The sequence below is a fragment of the Peromyscus leucopus genome, chromosome 22 (genome assembly GCF_004664715.2).
Source record: "Peromyscus leucopus breed LL Stock chromosome 22, UCI_PerLeu_2.1, whole genome shotgun sequence".
Classification (NCBI taxonomy): Eukaryota; Metazoa; Chordata; class Mammalia; order Rodentia; family Cricetidae; genus Peromyscus; species Peromyscus leucopus.
The window spans coordinates 34985655-35008492 of record NC_051081.1 but is presented as its reverse complement, the minus strand read 5'-3'; the positions used below and the strand labels follow the sequence as shown (position 1 = coordinate 35008492).

The 22838-nt window shown below is 44.1% G+C and overlaps 1 protein-coding gene across 2 annotated transcripts in view; it reads right to left on the bottom strand.

The window, feature by feature from the left end:
- The window catches only part of Rab10 (RAB10, member RAS oncogene family), a 54570-nt gene extending 32017 nt beyond the window's left edge, over positions 1–22553 (bottom strand). The window contains exon 1 of one of the 2 annotated variants that reach the window (XM_037198076.1): positions 22520–22553. In XM_037198076.1, the coding sequence (XP_037053971.1) occupies positions 22520–22538 (19 nt within the window). In that variant the 5' untranslated portion in view covers positions 22539–22553. Of the gene's footprint in view, positions 1–20820; positions 21509–22519 lie in introns of those variants that run through there. The other variant, XM_028874204.2, reaches the window with a different exon arrangement.
- Between the last annotated feature and the right edge of the window lie 285 nt (positions 22554–22838).

Below are 22838 nucleotides of genomic sequence, written 5' to 3'. Positions count from 1 at the left end.
AAACTGGAGGTGGGGGCAGAGATACAATGACTGAAACATACATGAAATAAATAACACTTGTACAGAGAGGTATGGGGTATCATTAAGTTTTCTTAGTTGGTTTTAATTAAGCCTCACCCACACAGTCTAAGAAAATGACTCAGCAAGACTCAGCCCATATGGGAACTAGAGTTAAGCGATTAACACAATTAAGTTAAACACATGTTTCTTAAATTTACAGATAAGGAAGCTCAGAACTTAAAAGACTTGATCAAGTTTAAGAGCAAATTAACTATAAACAGAATCTGACCTCAGGTTCAATATTTTGCTAAATGTATTTAGCACTTAAAGGTCATTAAAAAAAACCACAATTGCCACAGTCACTGATATTACTGATAGTCATTTTCACATACATAGTAATCTGTGTACCTTAAAGGTTAAGCTATTCAATGTATCTCTAGAAGTTTAAAGACATCTTTGGCTAAGTCTAACCAGGAAATTCCAATGCTAACCTATTCTGCACCTGAACTCACAGTCATTTCTTCTGTAAATTGAACCTAACCATTTCACATCCCTGTTCAAATCCTTAACAGAATTAGCAGGCTCTCCAAGAGCTAGCCCACACCAGCTTCCTCAACATCTACTGACTCCCATTACTCCAGCCCAGTCAGGCCTGCAGCAGACAAGGAAGGGTCTTCACTCGGACCTGCACATAATTATGTCACTATTTCCTCTGTCTAGAATGTCCCCTCTCCTCTCTGTTTTCTCTTAATTGCTTAAAAAAGAAAGACTGGAGATATCATTTGTTAGCCGGGCAGTGGTGGTCACACCTTTAATCCCAGCACTTGGAAGACAAGAGTTCGAGGCCAGCCTGGTCTATAGAGCGAGTTCCAGAACAGGCTCCAAAGCTACAACAGGGAAACCCTGTCTCAAAAAAAAAAACAAAAACAAACAAAAAGATTTTTTAGAGTAAGTTATAAAAACAAAACAAACTTATGAGGAAAATCAAGATGGCTCAGCAGGCAGACACCTGTCAACAAGGCTGACAACTGAGTGAAGAGAACTCACTCCAGAGAGCTGTCCTCTGACCACCACACACACACACACACACACACACACACACACACACACGCACGCACACGCACACGCACACGCACACGCACACGCACACGCACACGCACACGCGCGCACACACACATTAAGTAACTAAAAAGGTTAACTAGGCCAGGAAGATGACTGAGGGTAAAGGTGCTTGTCACCCAAGTGTGGCAGATTCACTGTCACTCACTGTGTTGCTGGGATAGGTGCTGGTCTCCCATTTTACAGATGAAGAATGGGACCCACACGAGAGTATTCCTGAACACCCTTGTAGTAATTGGTTGTACTGAAGGTCCAAATTCTATCCACATGTCAAGGACTTTTAAGATGCCAAAAGGAGGGACTTACAGGACATTCATGTTAGATCATTAGAATATATTAGTATCACAGGTGGTCAGGAAAAGTTCCAGTGTAAGAAATACAACAGGAGCTTGTAGCATGCTAGGACAGGTTCTATGCTAGTACCTAGTCATGTGTCCAGCAGGCAAGATGTTACTAACCTGTATGTCAGTAACATATAACAAGTTTCCAAGATCTTAAAGTTTTTCCTGTGTCCATTTTAAAAAAAGAGAGAGAGAAAGAAAAAGGCCAAGAATGGTAGCTCATGCTTGTAATTCCAACACTCAGTAGGCTGAGTACCACAAAAAGATTTTCAGGCCAACCTGGGTTGAACAGAGAGACCATGTCTAACAGATAGTGAGGCATGCTGGCTCACCCAGCACTGGAAATGCTCGGGCAGGCACATCCTCATGGCTTTGAGGACAGCTGGAGCTACTGAGTGAGACCCTGTCTGGAAAAGAGGAAGAGGGACAGAGAAGAGAGGGGCTGTTTAAAATTAGCTGGGCTAGATGGCTCAAGAGGGTCTGAGGATAATTTGCATTTCCCACACATCTACAAAATGCTGCTGTGTTGGTAAAGGCACCATCTTGTTTTGTTTTTGCTTTTAAGATCCATTGCACCAATTCACTCCGAATTTTAAAAAAAAAAAAATGTATTCTTTTTCACACTTAATAAACAAGATTGGGACTAGAGATGTAGCTCAATGGAAGAGTGCTTGTCTCTCATGTACAGGGTGGTCCTGGGTTTGATGGCAGGGGAACATGGAAAGAAGGGTTGTAAAAATAGGTGGTGTTACATGCTATAATCCCAGGTCTGGGGAAAAGGAGGCAGGACTATCAAGAATCCCAGGCCAACCAAGCTACAGGAGATTGCTTCAAGGAAAAAAAAAAATTGAATGAATGAATGAAATCAACCAATCAAGACTAAATGGGTTGGGAAGGACAAATATTGCCTAAAAGCAAATCATCAACTAACCCAGATTACAGCAAGCTGTGCAATAAAAATTAGCTGACAAAATTCAAGGATATGCGTCAACCTATAATACTATTTCTGGGAGGATTTTAAATTCTACAAACACCACCAATCAGGCACACCACACCACTGCTTTCAGGAAAACGTTTTCTAAAGAGTCAAGGTTCCAGCATCCATGCCTTCTCACGAAAAAAATAGAACACATTAACATTGTTTTAATTGTTTACTCCTATAGTTAGCTTTAATGCTTTTTTCAAAGCCAGTGTTGAAGGCCAGTCTCTCAAAGCTTAACAATTTAGATTTTCTACTGTCCCTCTCCCCCAATGCCTATGTTTACATCAATGATAAAACCTTCTCATATTGAGTGTGTGGCTCCTGTAAACTTGTAATCCCAGCACCAAAGAGGCTGAGACAGAGGATCACTGTGAGTTCAAAGGCTGTCAAGAGTTAGACTGGGGCTGGAGGGATGGCTCAGAGGTTAGGAGCACTGGCTGCTCTTCCAGAAGTCCTGAGTTCAATTCCCAGCAACCACATGGTGGCTCACAACCATCTGTAAGGAGATATGGCTCCCTCTTCTGACCTGCAGACATACATGCAGGCAGAACACTATACATAATAAATAAATAAATCTTTAAAAAAGAGTTAGACTGAGTTCATGGCCAACCTGGGTTACACGGCAAGGCACTGTCTTAATAAACAAAACTAAACTCAGCTTGGTGGCCAGATGAAGGCAGGTGGATCTGGAGTTCAAGGTCATCCTAGGTTATAAATCCAGTTCAAGACTAGCTGGACCATATGAAATTCTCAAAAACTACAAAAAGATGCAATACCTCTTTTGTTGTTTGAGACAGGATTCTCTATGTAGCCCTGTCTGTCCTGGAAGTTGCCATGTAGACCACCTGGTCTTGAACTCAAACAGATCTGCCTGCCACTGGCTCCCACGTGTTGGGGAAAAATACATTTTCTTAATAAACTCCAACTGTATGCACCATTAAAAGAAAAATAATTAATGTTTAAGTTCCAACAATTCCACTTCACGTATATCCAAAGAACTGGCCCATTCGCTAAGAATGGCTCGGTCTCCCCAAGTCCCCTGCAGCATTACTGGTAATAGTCAAGATACGTAAGCAACCTAAGTATCTGCCGATAGATGAATAAGAGAAAATGTGATGTATTCACAACAGAACATACATCAGTGGTTCTCAATCTATGGGTCATGACCACTGGGGGTCAAACGACCCTTTCACAGGGGTTGTCTAAGACCATTGGAAAATAGAGATATTTACATTACAATTCATAACAGTAGCAAAATTACAGTAATGAAGTACTAATGAGAATAATTTTATGGTTGGGGTCACCATAACATAAAGGATATTAAAGAGTTTCAGCGTTTGGGAAGGTTTAGAACCACTGCCATACACCATTTAAATATATATATTTTCTGTCACGTGTGGCAATGTGGACAGAACTGGGAGAGAAGACATCAGACTCCACAAAGCCAGGCACAGAAAAAGGAATACTAAGAGCCAGGCAGTGGGGGCACACGCCTCTAATCTCAGCACTAGGAGGCAGAGGCAGGAGGATCTCTGTGAGTTCAAGGCCAGTCTAGTGTACAGAGCAAGTTCCAGGAGAGCCAGGGATATACAGAGAAACCATATCTTGAAAAGAATAATTTTAAAGGTCAATCTCACAGAATTTCAAGAGCAGAAAAGTGGTTAGTATTAATGAGTGGAAGAAATGGATTTAAAAAAAGATATTGTTGAAAGAACATTAAGTTTTGTATAGCCTGGATGTAATAAAATTTAGTAATCTGCATGGTGGCAGCAGAAATACTCTATTATGTATAGCAGAATTGCTGCAAATCTTGTGTATGTTCTACACACAGCTGCTCAGGGAACAGATGCTAGCACATACTATTCAACCACTTAACAAAGTGTCCATAAAAAAATATCACAATAAATCCTTATATCTTTTTTAAAAGGAATAGAATTTTAATGTTTAAGACTCCCTAAACCAGTAATTTTTTACCAATTATTCTTTTCTGCTCACTGATTCTCAGCAATCTACAAATAAATTCACCTAAAAGCAAATGATAAAGCAAACTGCACTTAGATTATAGTTCCCTTAAATATTCCTGCTCAACTCAGCAATTTATTTTTCCCTTTTCTTGAGACAGATTTTTCACCCTATAGGCCAGGCTGGCCTAGAGCTCACAGCAATCTTCCTGTTTCAACCTCTGGAATGCTAGGATTCCATCCAGCTGTGTGCCAAAACACGAAAGGGTTCAACTTAGCAATTTAAAAAAATTTAAGTTTTAACTTTATGTGCATGAATATTCTGCCTGCATGTATATATGTGAACCACATGTGTGCTGAAAGGTCAGAGTGTCGGATCCCCTGGAACTAGAGTTAACAGATGTCTGTGAGCCACCAAGTGGGTGCTAGAAACTTACCTTCTATTGTCTGCAAGAGCAACAAGGGCTCCTAACCACTCAAGCCCCAATCTTTACAATTTTAAACTGATTAACATTCAATAGACGGTAAGGATAAAAATCTTTATCTGAATAGCCCACTAAACAGGAAACTTTTTATAGGGAAATATAAACTAACCTGAGAGTGGATGTGATACCTAGAGCCAAATTAAGTGTTAAAAGGGCAACCTATGTTTAAATAAATCACAAATGGAATTGTAAATAGTAATTAAATGATTGCAATGGAGGGCAAAAGGTAAGGGCATGCATTTCTTCATCATCAATGACCTACAGCAGTATCTGCTAAAATAAAACACAGCCTAACTCAAAAAAATAAAATAGAATAATTAAAAAAAAAAAAAACAGCCTAGGAAAAATCCAAAGCCAGTACAACAAAGCCCACAAGGACAAATTTTAAATTTTCTGCTCAAAACTAAAAAATAGCCTTTAATCACAGCATTCTGGAGGCAGAAGCAGGTGAATCTCTGTGAGTTTGAGGCGAGTCTGGTCTACAACATGAGTTTCATAACAGCCAGAGCTGTTTTACAGAGAAACTGTCTGAAAAATCCGGTGACGGATGGATGGATGGATAGATGGATGGATGGATGGATGGATGGATGGATGGACGGACGGACGGACGGACGGACGGACGAATGGATGATAGCAAAAGAATGCCAGCACTCAGGCAGACACAAGGAAACCAGGAGTTCAAAAGCTGCTTGGGCTTTTGAGAAAGGAAAAGGGAGGAGGGAAGGAAAAAGTTCTAGGGCTAGCAAGATGGCTCAGCAGGTAAAGGTACTTGACCACCAAACTGATGACCTGGATTCAATAGCCAGAACCTACTTGATGGAAGGAGAAAACCAACTCGCCAAATTGTCCTCTGACCTTCACACTCTCACACTGTGGCATCAAACCTCTATCAAAACATTCAGAAATGCCACTGTGCTTGAAAAGAAACTTTTGGAGCCAATGAGATGACTCAACAGGCTAAGAGTACCTGCCATCAAGCCCAACCACCCAGTGGGATCCCTAAAACCCACACGGTAGAAAGAACACACTCGGAAAGTTTGTCCTCCAACACACACACTGTAACATACACACCCATACCCAAACAAACAAACAAACAAAAAGATGCCTAAATAAATAAATATTTAAGTCAAAAAGCAAGGCCAGCCATGGCAGCTCAAGCGTGTGATCCCAGGGCTGTGAAGACTAAGACATGAATTCAAGGACCACAATGTGAGCTCCAAACCTACTTGGGCTACAGAGTGAGACTGAGTCAAGCAGAGTGGTCTGTGTCTGTAATTCTAACACTTTGGTAAGTGGCAGAAGATCAGGAGTTCAAGGTCATCCTCAACTACTCACCTACGCAGTAAATTCTGGCCAGCCCAGACATGTATTTTGTTCAAAACAAAATACAACACTCGGGGATGGAGGAAGGGAGGGAGCGAAGGAGGAAAGAAGGAGGGATGGAGGGAGGGAAAAAATGGGAAGATGATACAGGATTTTCAAAAATCTACACTATTATAGAATATTATTTTAAGGTGTGTTACTTTTGTTCATGTTGCATTTGTTTAACTCTGTGAAGCTGTGTTACTGTGATTAACACACCTGATGGTCTAATAAAGAACTGAATGGCCAATAGCAAGGCAGGAGAAAGGATAGGTGGGGCTGGCAGGCAAAGATAACAAATAGAAGAAATCTGGGAGGAGGACTCCAGGGGCCAGCCACTCAGTTACTTACACAGCAAGCCACGGAGTAAGAGTAAGATTTACAGAAGTAAGAGAACAGGAAAAGCCCAAAAGGTAGATGGGATAAGTTAAGGAAAGCTGACTAGAAACAAGCCAAGCTAAGGACAGGCATTCACAATTATGAATAAGACTCTATGCCAGGCAGCAGTGGCTCGTGCCTTTAATCCCAGCACTCTGGAGGAAGAACAAGGCAGATCTCTGTGAGTTCAAGGCCAGCCTGGCCTACAGAGTAAGATCCAGGGCAGACACCAAAACTAGAGAGAAACCCTGTCTCGGAAAATCAAAAAAATAATTAAGTATATAAGGCTCCATGTGTGATTTACTTGGAAGCTGGGTGGCAGGCCCCCCAAAAGAGCAAAAAACAACAACACTACACCTAGTGCCTCACTTAAGAGAGGTAAAATTATTACTATTATGATTGCATAAAGGTAAATTAACTTAACACTTGCCTTTTATAAGCAAATATTTACTAGGTTTTGAATCAGCCAAGATCAAGAATTAGTTGTCTTACCATTTAAAGCCAAATGATATAATATAGAGGTTCTACTGTAATCCTGATAGATTATGAAGTTACTGAGCCATTTGTTGTTGGGTGTCTTATAAAAATAATGTATCAAAGGGGCTGGAGAGATGGCTCAGTGGTTAAGAGCACTGGCTGCCCTTCCAGAGAACCCGGGTTCAATTCCCAGCACTCAATGACAGTTCACAGCTGTCTGTAACTCCAGTCCCCAGGGATCTGACACCTTCACACCAATGCACATAAAATAATTTTTTTTTTTTTTTTTTGGTTTTTTGAGACAGGGTTTCTCTGTGTAGTTTTGCACCTTTCCTGGAACTCACTTGGTAGCCCAGGCTGGCCTCGAACTCACAGAGCTCCACCTGGCTCTGCCTCCTGAGTGCTGGGATTAAAGGTGTGTGCCACCACCGCCCAGCAAAATAAAATAAATTTTTAAAAATGTACCAAGAGCTTAAGACTGAAATTTAAGACTATAGTCACACTCTGTTCAAAAAGCAAAAATATCCTACAAGTACCAAGTAACTAGGCATTTAAATGAATGTTTCCTTAAATGTCACAGTTATAGACAGCAGTGGAAACTTCTGATTCCCTACGACATTCATCTGATTATCCTAAATAACATTATTATTATTATCTTGAGAGTAAACTGGGTGTTAACAAAATCAATAGTGAAATATTATCCCTGGCTGGGAATGTAGTTCAGGTGGCAGAATTCCTCTTTCTTTCTTTTTTTAAATCATTTATTTATTTTTATCTTATGTGTATTGGTGTTTTCACTATATGTATGTCTGGGTGAGGGTATCAGATCTCTGGGAACTGGAGTTACAGACAGTTGTGAGCTGCCTTGTGGGTGCTGGGAACTGAACTCGGGTCCTCTGGAAGAGCAGCCAGTGCTCTCAACCACCATCTCTCCAGGCCAGGCAGAGTACTTCTTGCCTAACAAGTAGGAATCCCTGGGTTCAACCCCCAATGACGCACAAACTGAGCATTGTGGTGCATGTGAGGTGGAAGCAGGAATATGAGGAATTCGTTGATATCAATAAAAGGCTGACATGTGACAAAACCTGTCTCAAAAAATAACATAAAATCTAACACAATAGATGCTCTAAGTCCAAAAGTAGAGTCATGGGCTAAGGAAATGGCTCTGTCTGGAAAGGATTTACCTCAAAATCTTGAGGACCTGAGTTTAGTCCCTAGAACCACTGAAGACTACCAGGCATGGTGGCACTGTAATCCCAGCACTGGGGTGCAGAAACAAGATTCCTGGAACTTGTGGGCCCACCCATTTAGCCAAATCAGTGAGCTCCAGGCCAATGAGGGACTCTTGTCTAAAAGGAGATAGATGGTGTTTCTGAGGATGTCACCACACTGCCCTCTGGTACACTCTCTCTCTCTCTCTCTCTCTCTCTCTCTCTCTCTCTCTCTCTCTCTGCTTCAAAAAAATAAAAGGAATCATTTAATTTAAAATTATCTCAAATTCCAATTGACTGAAAAGCTGATTTCATACTCCCTTCTCTCCAAACACTAAAACAAAATAAGAATTATAAATTCCATCTTCATTTCAATAGCTAGATACTGCACGATCATCTTCATTTCAATAACTAGATACTAAAGGATCAGGGCCAACTGAAGATAGCAGGTAGGAACATACCAATTCATGCCTTAGAACCCTAGAAAGGTTTAACACCAGAACAGGTCTCGGATGCACAGAGGGGCTTGATTAAAGGTCTATACAAAGACATCGTAGCAGCCTCCGCTCTCGTAGCCAGATGCCATCAGTGCTCAAGATTCAGGGGGAATCTCAGTGACTGTTCACTAGGACAGCAAACACACACACACTATCAATTAGGACAACAGGTGCAGTGCAATGTGGAGATAAGACTAAAACAGGGAAGTTTTCTTTCTGCTTTAAATTTACTTGTTTTTAATAATGTGTGTGTGGGAGGAGAGGTCTGTGCACATGAGTGTGAATGCTCAAGAAAGTGGGAGGTTTCAGATCCCTTCTGAGCAGGAGTTACAGGAGACTGTGAGCTGCCCTGCATGGGTGCTGGGAACCAAACATGGGTTCTCTAAAAGTGGGATAAGCATGCTTACCCACTGAGCCATCTCTCCAGCTGACTTAAAAAAAGACTAAATATCCTAAAATTTAAGCTAACCTTACACCCATTTCCCAACTGTCTTTAAATGCTCCATCAATTTAGACCTTCCTCTCCATGCCACAGACAGGTGATTTGAGGGTCATTCTCGGGAAAAATGCAATTGCTCCATCAACCAGGCCCACAAAGCTGGAGCATGGTGGCAGGTACATGCCTGTAATCCTAGCACTTAGGAGTAAGAGGCAGGAGGATCAACACCAATTCAAGACAAACAGGGACTGCATAGTGAGACTGTCTCAAAAAACAAGCAAGCAAAAAAAAGGAAAGCCCTATAGATTTAAGTCCTAGACGCACTCCCAGACTTTGGAATATATTCACTGTTCATCCTGTGAACGTCTCAGCATCCATGATTAAAGACTAAAGATTAAAGGGACTGCAAGTATCTCCCCGCTCCACCTTTTTTTTTTGAACACCCTCTCACTATATCTCCTTGGCTGGCCTTGAATTCACCTGCCTCCTGAGTGCTGAAATCAAAGGTGTTCAATACCATGTCCCGTCAGCAAAAACTTTTGCTGGGGGTGAAGAGAGGAAGTTAACCTGGTGCCGAACATGCTAAGCAAGTTCTCCTATCATCCAAAGACATTACTTTTTATCTTGAGGCAGAGTCCCACTAAGCTGTCTGAGTTGGCCTTAAACTTCCTGAATAGCTGAGATTACATTACAGACCTGCACCACCAGCTGCAAATTATCTTTTAAACAATACATTCTTTTTAAATGCTTCAACCTTAGGATGTGCATATGCACACACACCTGTGGGAATCACATCTCTCCTTCCACAATGTGGGCCCCAGAGATGAACTTGGGAATCAGGCTTGGCAGCAAGTACCTACTGACTTGTGACCCCATCGCTGGGAGGCAGAGGCAGGACAGTCAGTGCAAGGCCAGCTTCCAAGCAAGTTCAAGGCCATTCTAGCCTTCCTAAGACCCTGTTAAGGAAAGAAGGGAAGGAAGAACGGAGAGAGAGAAGGAAAGAAACAAAAAGGAAAGGCCAGGCGAGGAGTTACTGAAGCTGAAAACAGAAGCTGGACATAACGGGGCGTGACTGTAATGCTACTAGCACGTGGGAGTTCAAAGCCATCCTCGGGCTTCATAGCCAGTTTAAGACCAGTCTGGGCTACAGAGAGAAAAAGAGAGAAATCAAGTGAGCAAGAGACAACATGACAGACCCAGACCCAGATCTATTCAATAGAAAAAAGTTTAAAGACAGCCAAGTATAATAGCACAAGTCTGTAATCTGGAGGCTGAGGTTTAAGCAAAGAGGAAAGAGAGAGAGAAAAAAAAAATAAGGTTGAGGAAATTTCCCAGGCAGTAGAACAAATCAACAATATTGGAAAATAAAAACTAAGACAATCCATAGAGTCAATATCCAGTTAAAAAGACAACAGAAAATAAAGAGAAGAAAAAAATGCAACAAGATATCCAGTGAAGAACCCAAAAAGACACCCATGTACCTAGAACAATAGATTTTAAAAAGAAACAGTGTCCACCAAGCTAGAACTGAAACTTCTAACTAGGAACTTGAAGGACTCATAAATCCCAAGACTTTGAGAAACAAGCTCTACCACTAACAAAGAAGGAATCAGAAAGGTGCTGAAACTATAGCAGCACCATCCAAAGCTAGAAAACAGACACCGTCTCAACCTAGAGCCCCCCAAACACTCAGGTGAACCAAAGGGGAGGATGAAAACACTGCCATGGAACTAGAGGCGCGTCTCCATGGTAGAAACCTGGGCAGCGCACTATACAAGGCCAGCAGCACTTAAAAACCCTGTCTGCCAGGAGCTGTCTCACGAACTTCCCTTTAGATGCAGCCTTTCTACAAGAAGCTGCTTGAGGACGACAGGCTTCACGGTAGAACATTCAGCAAAAACAAGACCGCCTGTCACACACAGGAGAAGGCCTAGGGTGCCAGCCTAATTGATAACCAGCCTGTGACGAGAAAAGGTCTAGGCTGGAGATAGCCAGGAATCAAAAGATTATTTCTCTGCTGGCTTGACTGTGAGGAAACCCAGAGGTTACTGAAGATATAGGAAGCCTAGAAACAGATGAAAAGTAATTAGTCCAATAAAGAGAATTTTTAACTAGGAAGAAAGGGGGGGGGGCACAAGATAGCTCAGTGGATGAACATGCTTGCTGAGCAAGCCTGACAAGCTAAATTCAATTCCTGGAACCTACCTGAAAGTCGGAGGAAAAAACTGGCTCCACAAAGCTGTCCTCTGGCCTCCATATGCATGCCATCACACTCCCAACACACATACACACAGAGACAGAGAAAGAGAAACTGTGTGTGTCCATATAATAAATTAAAAAAAAAATTACAATGAAAGACAAAGAAGAGTGTGAAGATTGTAGGAAGCCGAGGGAGTCCATTTCTGTCGAGAAGAGCATCTGCCGGACATGATGGACAGGACAGCACAGCTGCACACATGCTGGACTACATGTACAAAACCAAACCTTGCTCCAATTCCAGGCAGACAGAAACCCCAGCATGGAGGGGAGTGGGAGGAGGTGGGCACTCAGAAGCAGGTCATGGCCGCTGGGGGAAGGAAACTCGGTTTTCTTTAGGGATGGATGGTCCAGTGGTCCTACACCCAGCACGTACAGACAACACTTAATGAACTCAGGAGAATTAAAAAAGGAGGTAACACATGAAGTTGAGAGGGGAAAGTTGGAAGAGGGCTGGGGAGGAACTGAAGGGAGGAATATGGAGGATGGATGTGATTCAAACACATATGCATATATGAATAATAAACACTGTAAACAATCAAAGGAGCTGGAAACATTGCTAACTCAGCAGTTAAAAGCACTTGTCACCTTGAAGAGGACCCAGGTTCAGTTCCCAGTACCTACACGGTAGATCACAAACTGCCTATAACTCCAGTTCTCAGGATCTGACACCCTCTTCAGGTTTATGTAGACACCATGCACACATGTGGTACCCACACATGCAGGCACTCACACATACACATGAAATAAATAAATCTTTTTTTTTTTTAATTAAAATTAAGCCGGTGTAGTGGCTCATGCCTTTAATCCCAGCACTTGGGAGGCAGAGGCAGGTGGATCTTTGGGAGTTGGAGGCTAGCCTGGTCTACAGAGTGAGTTCCAGGATAGGCTCCAAAGTTACACAGAGAAACTCTGTCTCGAGAGAAAATAAAATAAAATAAAATAAAAAAGACTACACGTGAAGCCACAGTATCTTAATAAAATTTTCAATGAAAACCGTGGGTAAGCATTGCTACTGATATGAAAGAAAAAAAATCAACAGTATCTTCTGTTCTGAGTCTGATACATTGTACCTCTTCTAATCTTTTAATGTTTTGTAACCTTGGGTGCTCTGTTCTGCATCATACTGGAAACACAGCACTCCATCACCAATACCTCTTTTCATTAAAAACATAATTTTTCATTACTGTAAAGGATAAATACCAGTTATTCATGCTCACAACCCAAAATATATGACAATGTCCTCAAATAAAACTTTTTTCTCATTCTTAATTTCCCTTTAGGTTTTATTTTCATTTTCAACAGGTCTCATATGGACTCTCCTGCTTTCACTTTCCAAGTGTTGGAACACACACGCACCGCCATGCCCTTCTGAGTTCCCTGAACAGTAGACCAGCACGCTATCTGCCAAAGGAACACAGCCATTACCAGCTCCACTTCATTTTTTTCTCCTCTACCTTTATTCTCCTTTCAAATTCCTTTCCTCACCAACTCCAACTTGAGAAATTTTGTTTAACTTACTTTGGTTTTTGAAACAAGGTCTTGTCCTGTAGTCCTGGCTGGCCTCAAACCTATGAATTACATAGAGCAAGCTGACCTAAAACTCCAGCATTTCTCCTGCCTCTGCCTCCCTGGTACTGGGGTTACAGGCGTACAGACAGGCACGGCTTCCTCCATATTTGCAAGACTTGTTCTTACCAGTCAGACAGGTTCAAACATACTGCCCCAACCTCAGTGTCCCTTCTCACTCTTTCAAACTCCTCCTTCACGACTTAACCATCTTGCTGAGTAGTTCCCTCATGTACATCTATGGCTAAGACCACAATTTGTATTTTGTGCTCAATGAACAGTCTCCTTTGTAAATCAAGACTCAGCAGCTCTACCACGGCACTGCCTGGGCAACCTTGTACTGTTTCAAGTTGACACAGATCACCAATATTTCTCCGCCGTTTCTTCCCCGCCTCCAAGTCACATGAGAATATCAGTAGTTTCATTCAAGCATTCTATCCCATAATCCTTGAAGAGAACAACTCTTTGACGTTATCACCTCTATCAAGCCCTACTCTATCACACAAAGGACAAATAATCCAAATGGAAACTTTGCCCCTCCTAAGTAACCTCACTCTTTAAATTGAAACTACTGAGTGGAAGTACCCTACCCCACCAATAGTCGGGGGTGGGTACAATGTAACAATGAAACTCTCAGAATGAGCAGCACAGCCATCAACAGAGCCCTGGCATTACTGAAGGTTCCTCTTTTCTCTCCAGCCACTGCTAGCATTAGCTGTCATCTGGAACAGAAGGGGCTTTCTATGACCAAACGCTCTTTTACAGCACACGGTCAAATGTCTCAACAGTCTTGTAGGTTGTTTGGGAGTGAGTGTCACATGTCACAAAGTTTACCATTTTCGTCCCTTTTAAAAACTGGTGTTGCAATCCTGCGGTCTCGGCCGAAAGGGAGGCAGAGACTGGAGGATCGCAGGGCCCCTTTCACCTCCAACACTTACTCAACATTTCAAACGAAAAAGTCTATGGCCATTAACCATTAACTCTACATACGTCTGCCACTGCCATCCTGGGAATCCCCATTCCATCTTCTCTGTATGTCTGTCTGCTCTAAGGACCTGATGTCCTCTTACAGCTGACTTATTTTATGTTGTTTTGTTTTATTGAGGCAGGGTCTCTCTTCCATGGCCCTGGCTGTCCTGGAACTCTCTATGTAGGCCAGGTTGGCCATACACTCACGGAGTTCTACCTGCCTCTGCCTCTGGAGAGCTGGGATTAAAGGTGTGAACCACCACACTGACTATTTTTATGTTTTTGAGGCCTATCTATGGTATAGTACTTAGCAGAATTTCATTATTTTTCAAGGATGATTATTAATCCATGGCATGCATACACATTTTATTTATTAATCATCCATCCATCAATGGGCTTTGAGTTATTTATGCTTTTTGGCTACTGTAGATAATGCTCCTACAAACACTGGCATACAACCACCTGTGAGTCCCTACTTTAAACTCTGAATAGGACTCGCCTAGCATGCACAATGGGGGGGGGTGGTGTCAGAGTTCCAGCACAATTTTTAAAAATTGCTTTGAACTGTATTGGGTATAACTTAGAAGCAGATTTACTAGATCATATTCTTCTTGTTGTCCTTTAAAAAATAAAAATAGGGGGTTGGAGAGATGGCTCAGAGATTAAGAGCACTGGCTGCTCTTCCAAAGAGTTCCAATTGAGCCCCAGGTTCAATTCATATCACCCACATGGCAGCTAACAACTGTCTGTAGCTCCAGTTCTAGGGGATCTGGCACCCTCATACAAGCATACATGTAGACAAAACACCAATTCACATAAAATAAAAATAAATAAATTTTAAAAACAAAAGTAAAAAATAAAAACATGTTCTATAGTCTAGGCTAGTTTCAAACTCCCTATATAACCAAGGATGACCTTGAACTTCTGATCCCTTTGCCTCTTCCTTCTTTTGAGCACTGGGTCTAGAGGTGCGCCTCACCACCCTCAGTTTATGAGGTGCTGAGGGTTAAACCAAGGGCCTATGAGCTAGGGGAGCATTCTACCAACTGAGCCAGGTTTGCAAGTCCCTTTTCTGCTGTATTTTCTTCAGAGTATCGCTGTAGCCTAGGTTAGCAAAGAACTCACTATGTAGCCCAGGCTGACCTTGAACACAGCAATCCTCCTGCTGCAGCCTCATGAGTCTGGGGTTACAGTCATGAGCCATAACACCAGGCTCACTTATTCAATTTTGGAAAAACTCCTATGCTATTTCCGACAGTGGCCATACTATTTGAAGTCCCAGCAACATGCCCGAGTTCCAAATGCTTCACATCTTCAATACTTGCTTTTGTTTCTGTGGGGTACTGTAAGAATGGTCATTTATTCTCTCATATATCCCCACATGTGTGTACTACATTCCTGAGCCTCACACATGCTAAGCACCCTACATTCCCGGCCCTCCTTTTTAAAATTTTAAACAAGTTCTCACTAACTTGCTCAGGATGGTCTTGCTCTGTAGACTAGACAGGCCTTGAACCTGAAATTCTCCTGCCTCGGCCTCCCATGTAGCTGGGATTACAGGCCTGTGCCACCATGGTCTAATAGAGAATAGCCATCCAATGACTGTAAAACAACATCTCACTGTTGCTTTGACTTGTGTCTCTTTAATTATGAATGACGCTGAGCATCTTTTCACGTGCCAGTTTCATAAGTCAGTTGTGCATTTTTTACATAGTTTTAAGCCATCCTAAAAGCACATGCTTCAATGAGAAAAATTCCTTAGGCATTCTGGCATTCCTGCAGCATGCGTCTGAGTATCATCACTGCACAGCTCTTACATGTTTTTTATGACAAAGATTTGGCTCATTTCTCTAAAAAGCAGACACTGTATAAAATGGGGTCAGCTGAATTTCATTAACTCTTTTGTTGTTTGCCTTTTGTTTGGGAAGGCGGTGTCTTATTTTGTAGTACGGGCTAGCCTGGAACATGCTACATAAACCAAGCTGGTTTTAATTTGCAGTAATTCTCTTGCCTCTGTCCTGAGCAATACAGGATTGTGCCAACATGTCCAATTTATCTCTGGACAGCCTGGAATCATCCATGTAGATCAGGATGGCCTCAAACTTATTTACATCCTCTGCCTTCTGAGGATGTACTGGGATTACAAGCATATGCCACCACATCCAGTTAAATCAACTGATTCTTAGAGGTTAATAATTTATATTTATTGACCTGACTCTGTGTGTCTCTGTGTGTTCAGGCACACACTCAAGTGTCAAAGCACACATGCAGAGGTCAGAGGAAGACTTAGAGATCTGAACTCTCCTTCTACCAAGTGGGTCACAGGGATCAAACTCAGGTCACCAGGCTTGGTTCAAGTACCCTTACCTGCTGAGCCCTCTTGCTGGCCCAATCAACAAGTCTTTAATCAGGTTAGTGGAATCAATTTACTCTTCCAAAGCTTAGCTAATGCACTCAGATAATAAAGAAACTACACCTCTCTCAGAGGCAAGGCGTATCAATTTAAATTCTTACATGGGGGCCAGGGACTACATTATTCAGTGAAGATACTGTCCTTGGGGGGGTGGGGGGTGGAGGGAGGATTAAGGACCAAGTGATAGCACAAGCAGTGGAAACGCACATTAAGAATGTGTGCTTTGCCAGGCAATGGTGGTACACACCTTTAATCCCAGTACTGGGAGGCAAAGAGAGGCAAATCTCTGAGTTCAAAGTCATCCTGGTCTACAGAGCGAGTTCCAGGACAGCCAGGGCTACAGAGAGACCCTATCTACAGAGAGACCCTATGTTGAAAACCAAAACAAGTTCATGCTACTATACTATCATAGAGTAATACTTTCCAGAGCTCATACTGCCAAGAAATTATGGTCAAATCAGCTTCTGAAATTTGCACTTCCAGAACCAGTAACTTCCTTAATTACTTTCCAAACAATCATTGAATTTCTAAGACCAGTTTTGGCCTAATGCTTGATGCACAAGCAGAAGGACCTTTGTGCAGATTCCCAGCATGCAGTACAAAGCCAGCCTGGCACAGGGGAAGCCCAGAAGCGGGGAAACTGACAGGAGGATCTTAGGGCTTGCTGGCCAGTCATTCTGACCAATCGGCGAGCTCAGGGTTCAATCAGAGAACCCATTTCAAAAAGTGAAAAGGTGAAACAAGCGCAACAGAGTCACACCTGACCTCATCCTCTGGCCTCCACCTTCACTACACACACACACACACACACACACACACACACACACACACACACACAACTCAATTATCCAAACAGCTAATATTTATTATTAAGTAAAATCTGATCCCAATTTACTTTGTAATACTCAGAAAGCAAATGAGAAGTGTGTTCTATATAAAGAGAGCTCATTGTACTACCTGTGTTCATTATGCATCCGCTACCTCCTTTAGGTGCTTAGCACTTACTGGCAAAAAAGCATAGACCCCTGCCCCATGTAGCTTATTATTCAAATGATCTTAGATTCACTTTTTTGCTGTTGTTTGTGAATGGTCTTGCTATTTGAACCTGTGGTCTTCCTGCCTCAGCCTCTCAGTTTTGGAATTAGAGGCATGAGCCACCACATCACACCCAACTGTGACTTGAGATTCACTTTGCAGTTGGCTAAATGTGAAACATACTAGTAATGTTTTTGCAACAGTTTCAATAAATCTAATCATAAAAACATACATACTCTCTAATATGAACATGTAAGAACTGAAAGTATACAGAACAGCACGAACAATGGTCCTGGTGAGCACTCTCACAACCATTAACCTATAAAATGCTTCTTCAGAGTCAGCCAGTAACAACCAGCCGGGCAGCGGTGGCACACTCCTTTAATCCCAGCACTCGGGAGACAGAGGCAGGCGGGTCTCTGTGAGTTCGAGGCCAACCTGGGCTACAGAGTGAGATCCAGGAAAGGCTCCAAAGCTACACAGAGAAACCCTGTCTCGGAGGGAAAAAAAAAAAAAAAAAAAAAACACAAAGAGCTAATGACCCTGCTTGGAACATGAAGGCTGCCTTACTTGTGGCCTGGTCCTTCAGAAGGCTTGTAAGGTGACTACTTCACAGTTGCAGGTGTGGAGGCTCACCTTGTATCACAGTGGTGAATGCCCACCCAGAGGAGGAGACAGGACTCTGGCCCACTGATAATACCTAATAGTTTAACTGTCCTAAAAGTGATAAACATTCAAAGTATCTCTAGCTATCTGTATATCAATTGGATACTTTTCTGTTGTCTAGACATACACTGTCACTATAGTGGCCAGTAGTCACATCTAGCAACCAAACAACTGAAATATGCTAATATAAATTGAGACGAGTGGCCCATACAGCTCCCACATTAGAGGAAAACAATGTAAAATATCTCTGTTTGAAACAGGCTGCATAAAAGTACATCTTTGATGAGTTAAAGCACATTATTAAATTTTTCCTTTGTGACTACCAAAGCTTAATTACATGGGTAGCTCACATTTCTTTCAGACAGCACTCTTTTAAGACAGTAGAAGAATTAGAAATCTCTGCACACATGAATGTGTTTGAGCTGGACTCTTGAATTGTCAGAATTGTGTTCATTTTCTCAGGCTACTTTATTCAACATCTCATATCAAAACATCAAATGTTTTTATATCAAGATGTGTAAAAGTCAGAGGTTACAGTAAAATTATTTAGCAGAGCACCAACAAATATTTAAGTGGCCATTATGTACAGGACACATTCAATCCATAAAGCAACACATTCTGCCACACACCAGTAGCACAAAGGCCATAAATTCTGCACAAATCTGTACTGTGCTCCTACAAAATACCTGGCCCTGTTGCTAAGTGCTTTGCTCTCCACGACCTACAAAATCCTCGCACCATACATGGTAGATACTTTGACACAGTTTAATACTATTTTAAGACATTGTAGCCGAAGTTGCAGTTAGTAACCTGTGGAGCCAGGATTCCGACACAACAGGTTACATTTGAAACAACAAAGATGGATGGATCAGGACTGGAGATGTAGCTCAGCAGCTTGCCAAGCATGGGGCTTCTTCAATCTCCAGTACCTGGAGGCAGGGAGCTGGAGAGCTGAGGATCACCTTTCACCTAAAAACTTGGCTTCCTACCTTCCACCTCACCCTTCCCAATGGCAGGTTTTCAAAACCTGACCACACATTAAATTCTCTCTCAGAAAGGCTGACCCCCCTCTGACCCAATTCATACTTGTCTTTCAGGCTTCGTTTTAAACTGTCCACGCAAAGCTACTCAGATTCCCCATAATTCCTTCCTCTCCTCACTGGAGAGCTTTGCACACTACTGTGATGGTCTTCATCAGAACAGTCAAGGGGTCTATTGTATCCACCACTTATTCCCAATACCTGTAACAGTGCCTAGCGTTGGGTGCTCAATAAATATTTGCTGATCGAACCACCTGACTCACCCAGGTACACCTCAAAGCAAACCCGGGGCCCTAAGCGCTAACCCACAAAGCAGAGGGCGAGTTTAAGCTTCCTGACATTTTGACAGTCCCTCCCACCAGTAAGGCAAAGCAACCTATTTTAAATAAAAACGTGTTCACTTTCGTGTCAGTATAACTGGTTTTATACGACAAAGTTTAAGTTACTGATAAACACCTGTCACAAGGAAATCCAAGCCGATTTCAGTAATAGTATAAATTGGTTAAAATCAGTTTGATTTTCACAATTCTTAAGAGCTGAAAAACCACTACAGCTGCTTCTCTAAGTAATCTCATCATGAAATTAGTTACATTTACCACAAGTTTTCCTGCACTGCCCTAATACTGAAGCTGAGGTCCAAACATGATAAAAGGCACAGGATACTTTAAAAAAAACTGGGGGCGGCAGTGGGGGGGGGGATGTTTCGTGTACAGTTATTTTGAGAAAATTAATACTGGTGCCAGAGTCAAGACGACTTTCTTGGAACCTTCCCTTTTCATTTCCGAAACAGGAAACCCATTTAAAAGGTCAACCTCCCCCTCTCAGCTCTTACTTCCACACCAAGTAATTCCTAAATATGTGGTAAAAGTACACCAGGAGTCCTTAGGGCCATGACCGGCGAAACATTTTCCTGTAAATTCTAGCGTCAAGTCAAACACCAGAACTCGACTTGATTCCATCGGATGGGAAGACAGAAACCGACCACCTCCCTCGGACTCCTGCTTCTGCTGAGGTCTTGAAAAAGCACTGTGAGCCAATCATGCCAGATTCCCACCCCAAGCACGAAGAGCCTCCAATTGTTTGACCCATCAATGGTTTAGTCAGGAGAGCCAACTCACTCCCCCCCACCCTCATTTTCCTTAATGATTCTGCAACTCGCAAGTTTACTCCAAGTTACGGCCAGATGGAATATTCTCAACGACCCCCACATATAAATCCAGGCCTTTACCACACAGCCAGTTAACGCTTCGCTCCCAACCACTAAAATATGCCTATTACAAATATCACATCCAGTAACTTCACTCGGTTATGGAAAGGCCAGGCAAGTTACTTAAAGAAACAGGATTCTGGAACGCTGCTAAATGCTGCCTATTTTGTGCCAGCAGGCAGCGAACGGAGAAGGAGACTTGAAAAGCAAAGACCGGATGGAAGGCATGGGAAGACCCCGCCCCAGTTAAGCGCTATTCCGATTCCAACAGTAACTTAGGTCTGTCGTCTGGAATCGGAATCACTGGAACAAAGGCGTAAATTCCGGGAAGCAAGATGTCTCGGATAAAAGAAAAAGGCTCGCGGCGGCAGAGCCCCCCCCTCCCCCCGACACCATCCTCCCACAGGTCTTACCTATGGTGGAAATAAAGGTGGTATTGAAGGCATCATCCGAAAAACGAAAAAGGACGCAGGTCTTGCCCACTCCCGAGTCCCCGATCAGGAGCAGCTTGAAAAGCAGGTCGTACGTCTTCTTCGCCATTGGGAGGAGCGGCTCGGGCGCTCGCCGCCGCCGCCGGTAGTAGCCCCAAGGGATCGGTGCTGCTCACCACGGCCAACTCCTCGCCCGGGCGTCCTGGGGCCGCAGCAGCGGGGAAGCGGATGCCAGGGAGAAAGCTGCTCTCGAGGCGGAGCGGGAGACCTTCCGAACGGCCTCGTCGAGGAAGCCCCGACGGTGGCGGCGCCCGTGCCTCCGAGGGGCGGCGCCCGCGGCTCCGCAGCCTCTCCCAGCCGCTCCGCCCGGTTCCGGGGAGTCGGTCGGGACAAAATGGCCTCCCCTCCCCCCCCTTCAGCGCGGCTCGGCCGGGACGCTCCCACGGGCGAGCGAGCGAGCTCTACGTCGAGGGAGCGCGGCGGGCTGGAACACGGCCTCCGCCCGGAGCACCAACCCCGCGCTTCGGACCCGGGCGAGGGCGGCCAAGGAGGTCTCGCGAGCCGGCGAGCCCCTGCTACATAACCCCAGGAAGCCGAGCCGCCCCGGCCAGAGCCACCTTTTTCCCCGTGCCCTCTCACGCCGGCGTGCGCGCTGCCTGAGACGCACGCAAGGACGTACAACCCGCCCTTCTCTCGCGCCCTCGCCCCTGCGGCCCGCTTCTGCGCACGCGCGCGCGAGGGCATGCAGGGCACGCGGAGGTGGGACCAGAGAGGGCGAGGCCGCGGGCGCGCTCCCTGCAGCCTTCTGATTGGGTCTGCCGCAGACGGACACGCCCCGCGGTGGGGAGGGGGGCGCGGCCTGGGAAAGGCGCAGGCGCACTTCGGCCGTGTACCCCCTGGCCGCCACCCCCTCACCCCCCGCCCCCGACGCACACACACCTTGCCTTTTCCGGGGCGCCCTGCTGATTGCTGGGATCCTCTGCTCCCCTTCAGTCTCTCCTTTTGGTGGAGCTAAGGATGTTGGCTCAGCGACGGGCGTGGGTGGCCACGCGTCCCTGTGTGTGTGTGTGTAGATCGTAGATGAGAGAAAGGAGTGTCCTGGGCCATTCAAGAACCTCCTTACTAAAACCCGTGGTGACATCGCGGCCTCCTTAAGGAGCTAGAGTTCGAGAGGAGCCGGAATTCCAAACGGAAAAATCGCAGCGCCCCTGGGATCGGAATGATGTCATCGGCCTGAGGAACCCCGGGTGCGGGGAGAACCTCCCTGCGAATGGAAGCTTCGCTGCTCCAGGCCTAAACAGCCCTTGGAATCCCCAGGAACCGGAGCGCTCTAGACAAGAGAAGGCGGGGGGCCCGGTCGCGGTTGCCAAAGTTGTAGCACTAAGTCGAAAATCCAAAAGCCTGCCCCATCCCAACCGGTCGCTTTCTTACTGTTCACTTGTTTGTGGGGTTGGTTATTTTGTTGCAAAGTCTGGCTATGCACCCCATGCTGACCTCCAATTCATGATTCTCCAGGCTCAGCCTCCAGAGTGCTTCTCTGGTGGGCTTGCACCACCAAACCCGTGCCGTGTTTTTTCATCTGCCTTCCTCCCTTCTTCCCTCTCTCCCTGTCTGTCATATTTACACTTCCCTTTTCTAGTCTTCCTTTTCTGTAGTCGAAATAGCCACGTTTCTAACCTACCTTTCTCAGTATGTTCCATCACTCCGGCACATGCAGGATGTGATGGTAGAATGGTCAAACCTGGTGAGCTGGTTCAACCTGGGACATCTACAAACCAAAAAAGAGACTTTCTTAAAGAGAAGTAAAAGCTACATGTTAACGCACATCTCAACCATCACCAAAATGTGCATTTCATGTGTAACCTAAATAAGCCTTTGATCATGTTCTTTTGTGACCATCTCATCTCAGTGGTGGTCATGTTCTTAAAAGATTTTTCGCTGGACAACGGTGGCACACGCCTTTAAATTTCAGCACTCCGGAGACAGAGCCAGGTGGATCT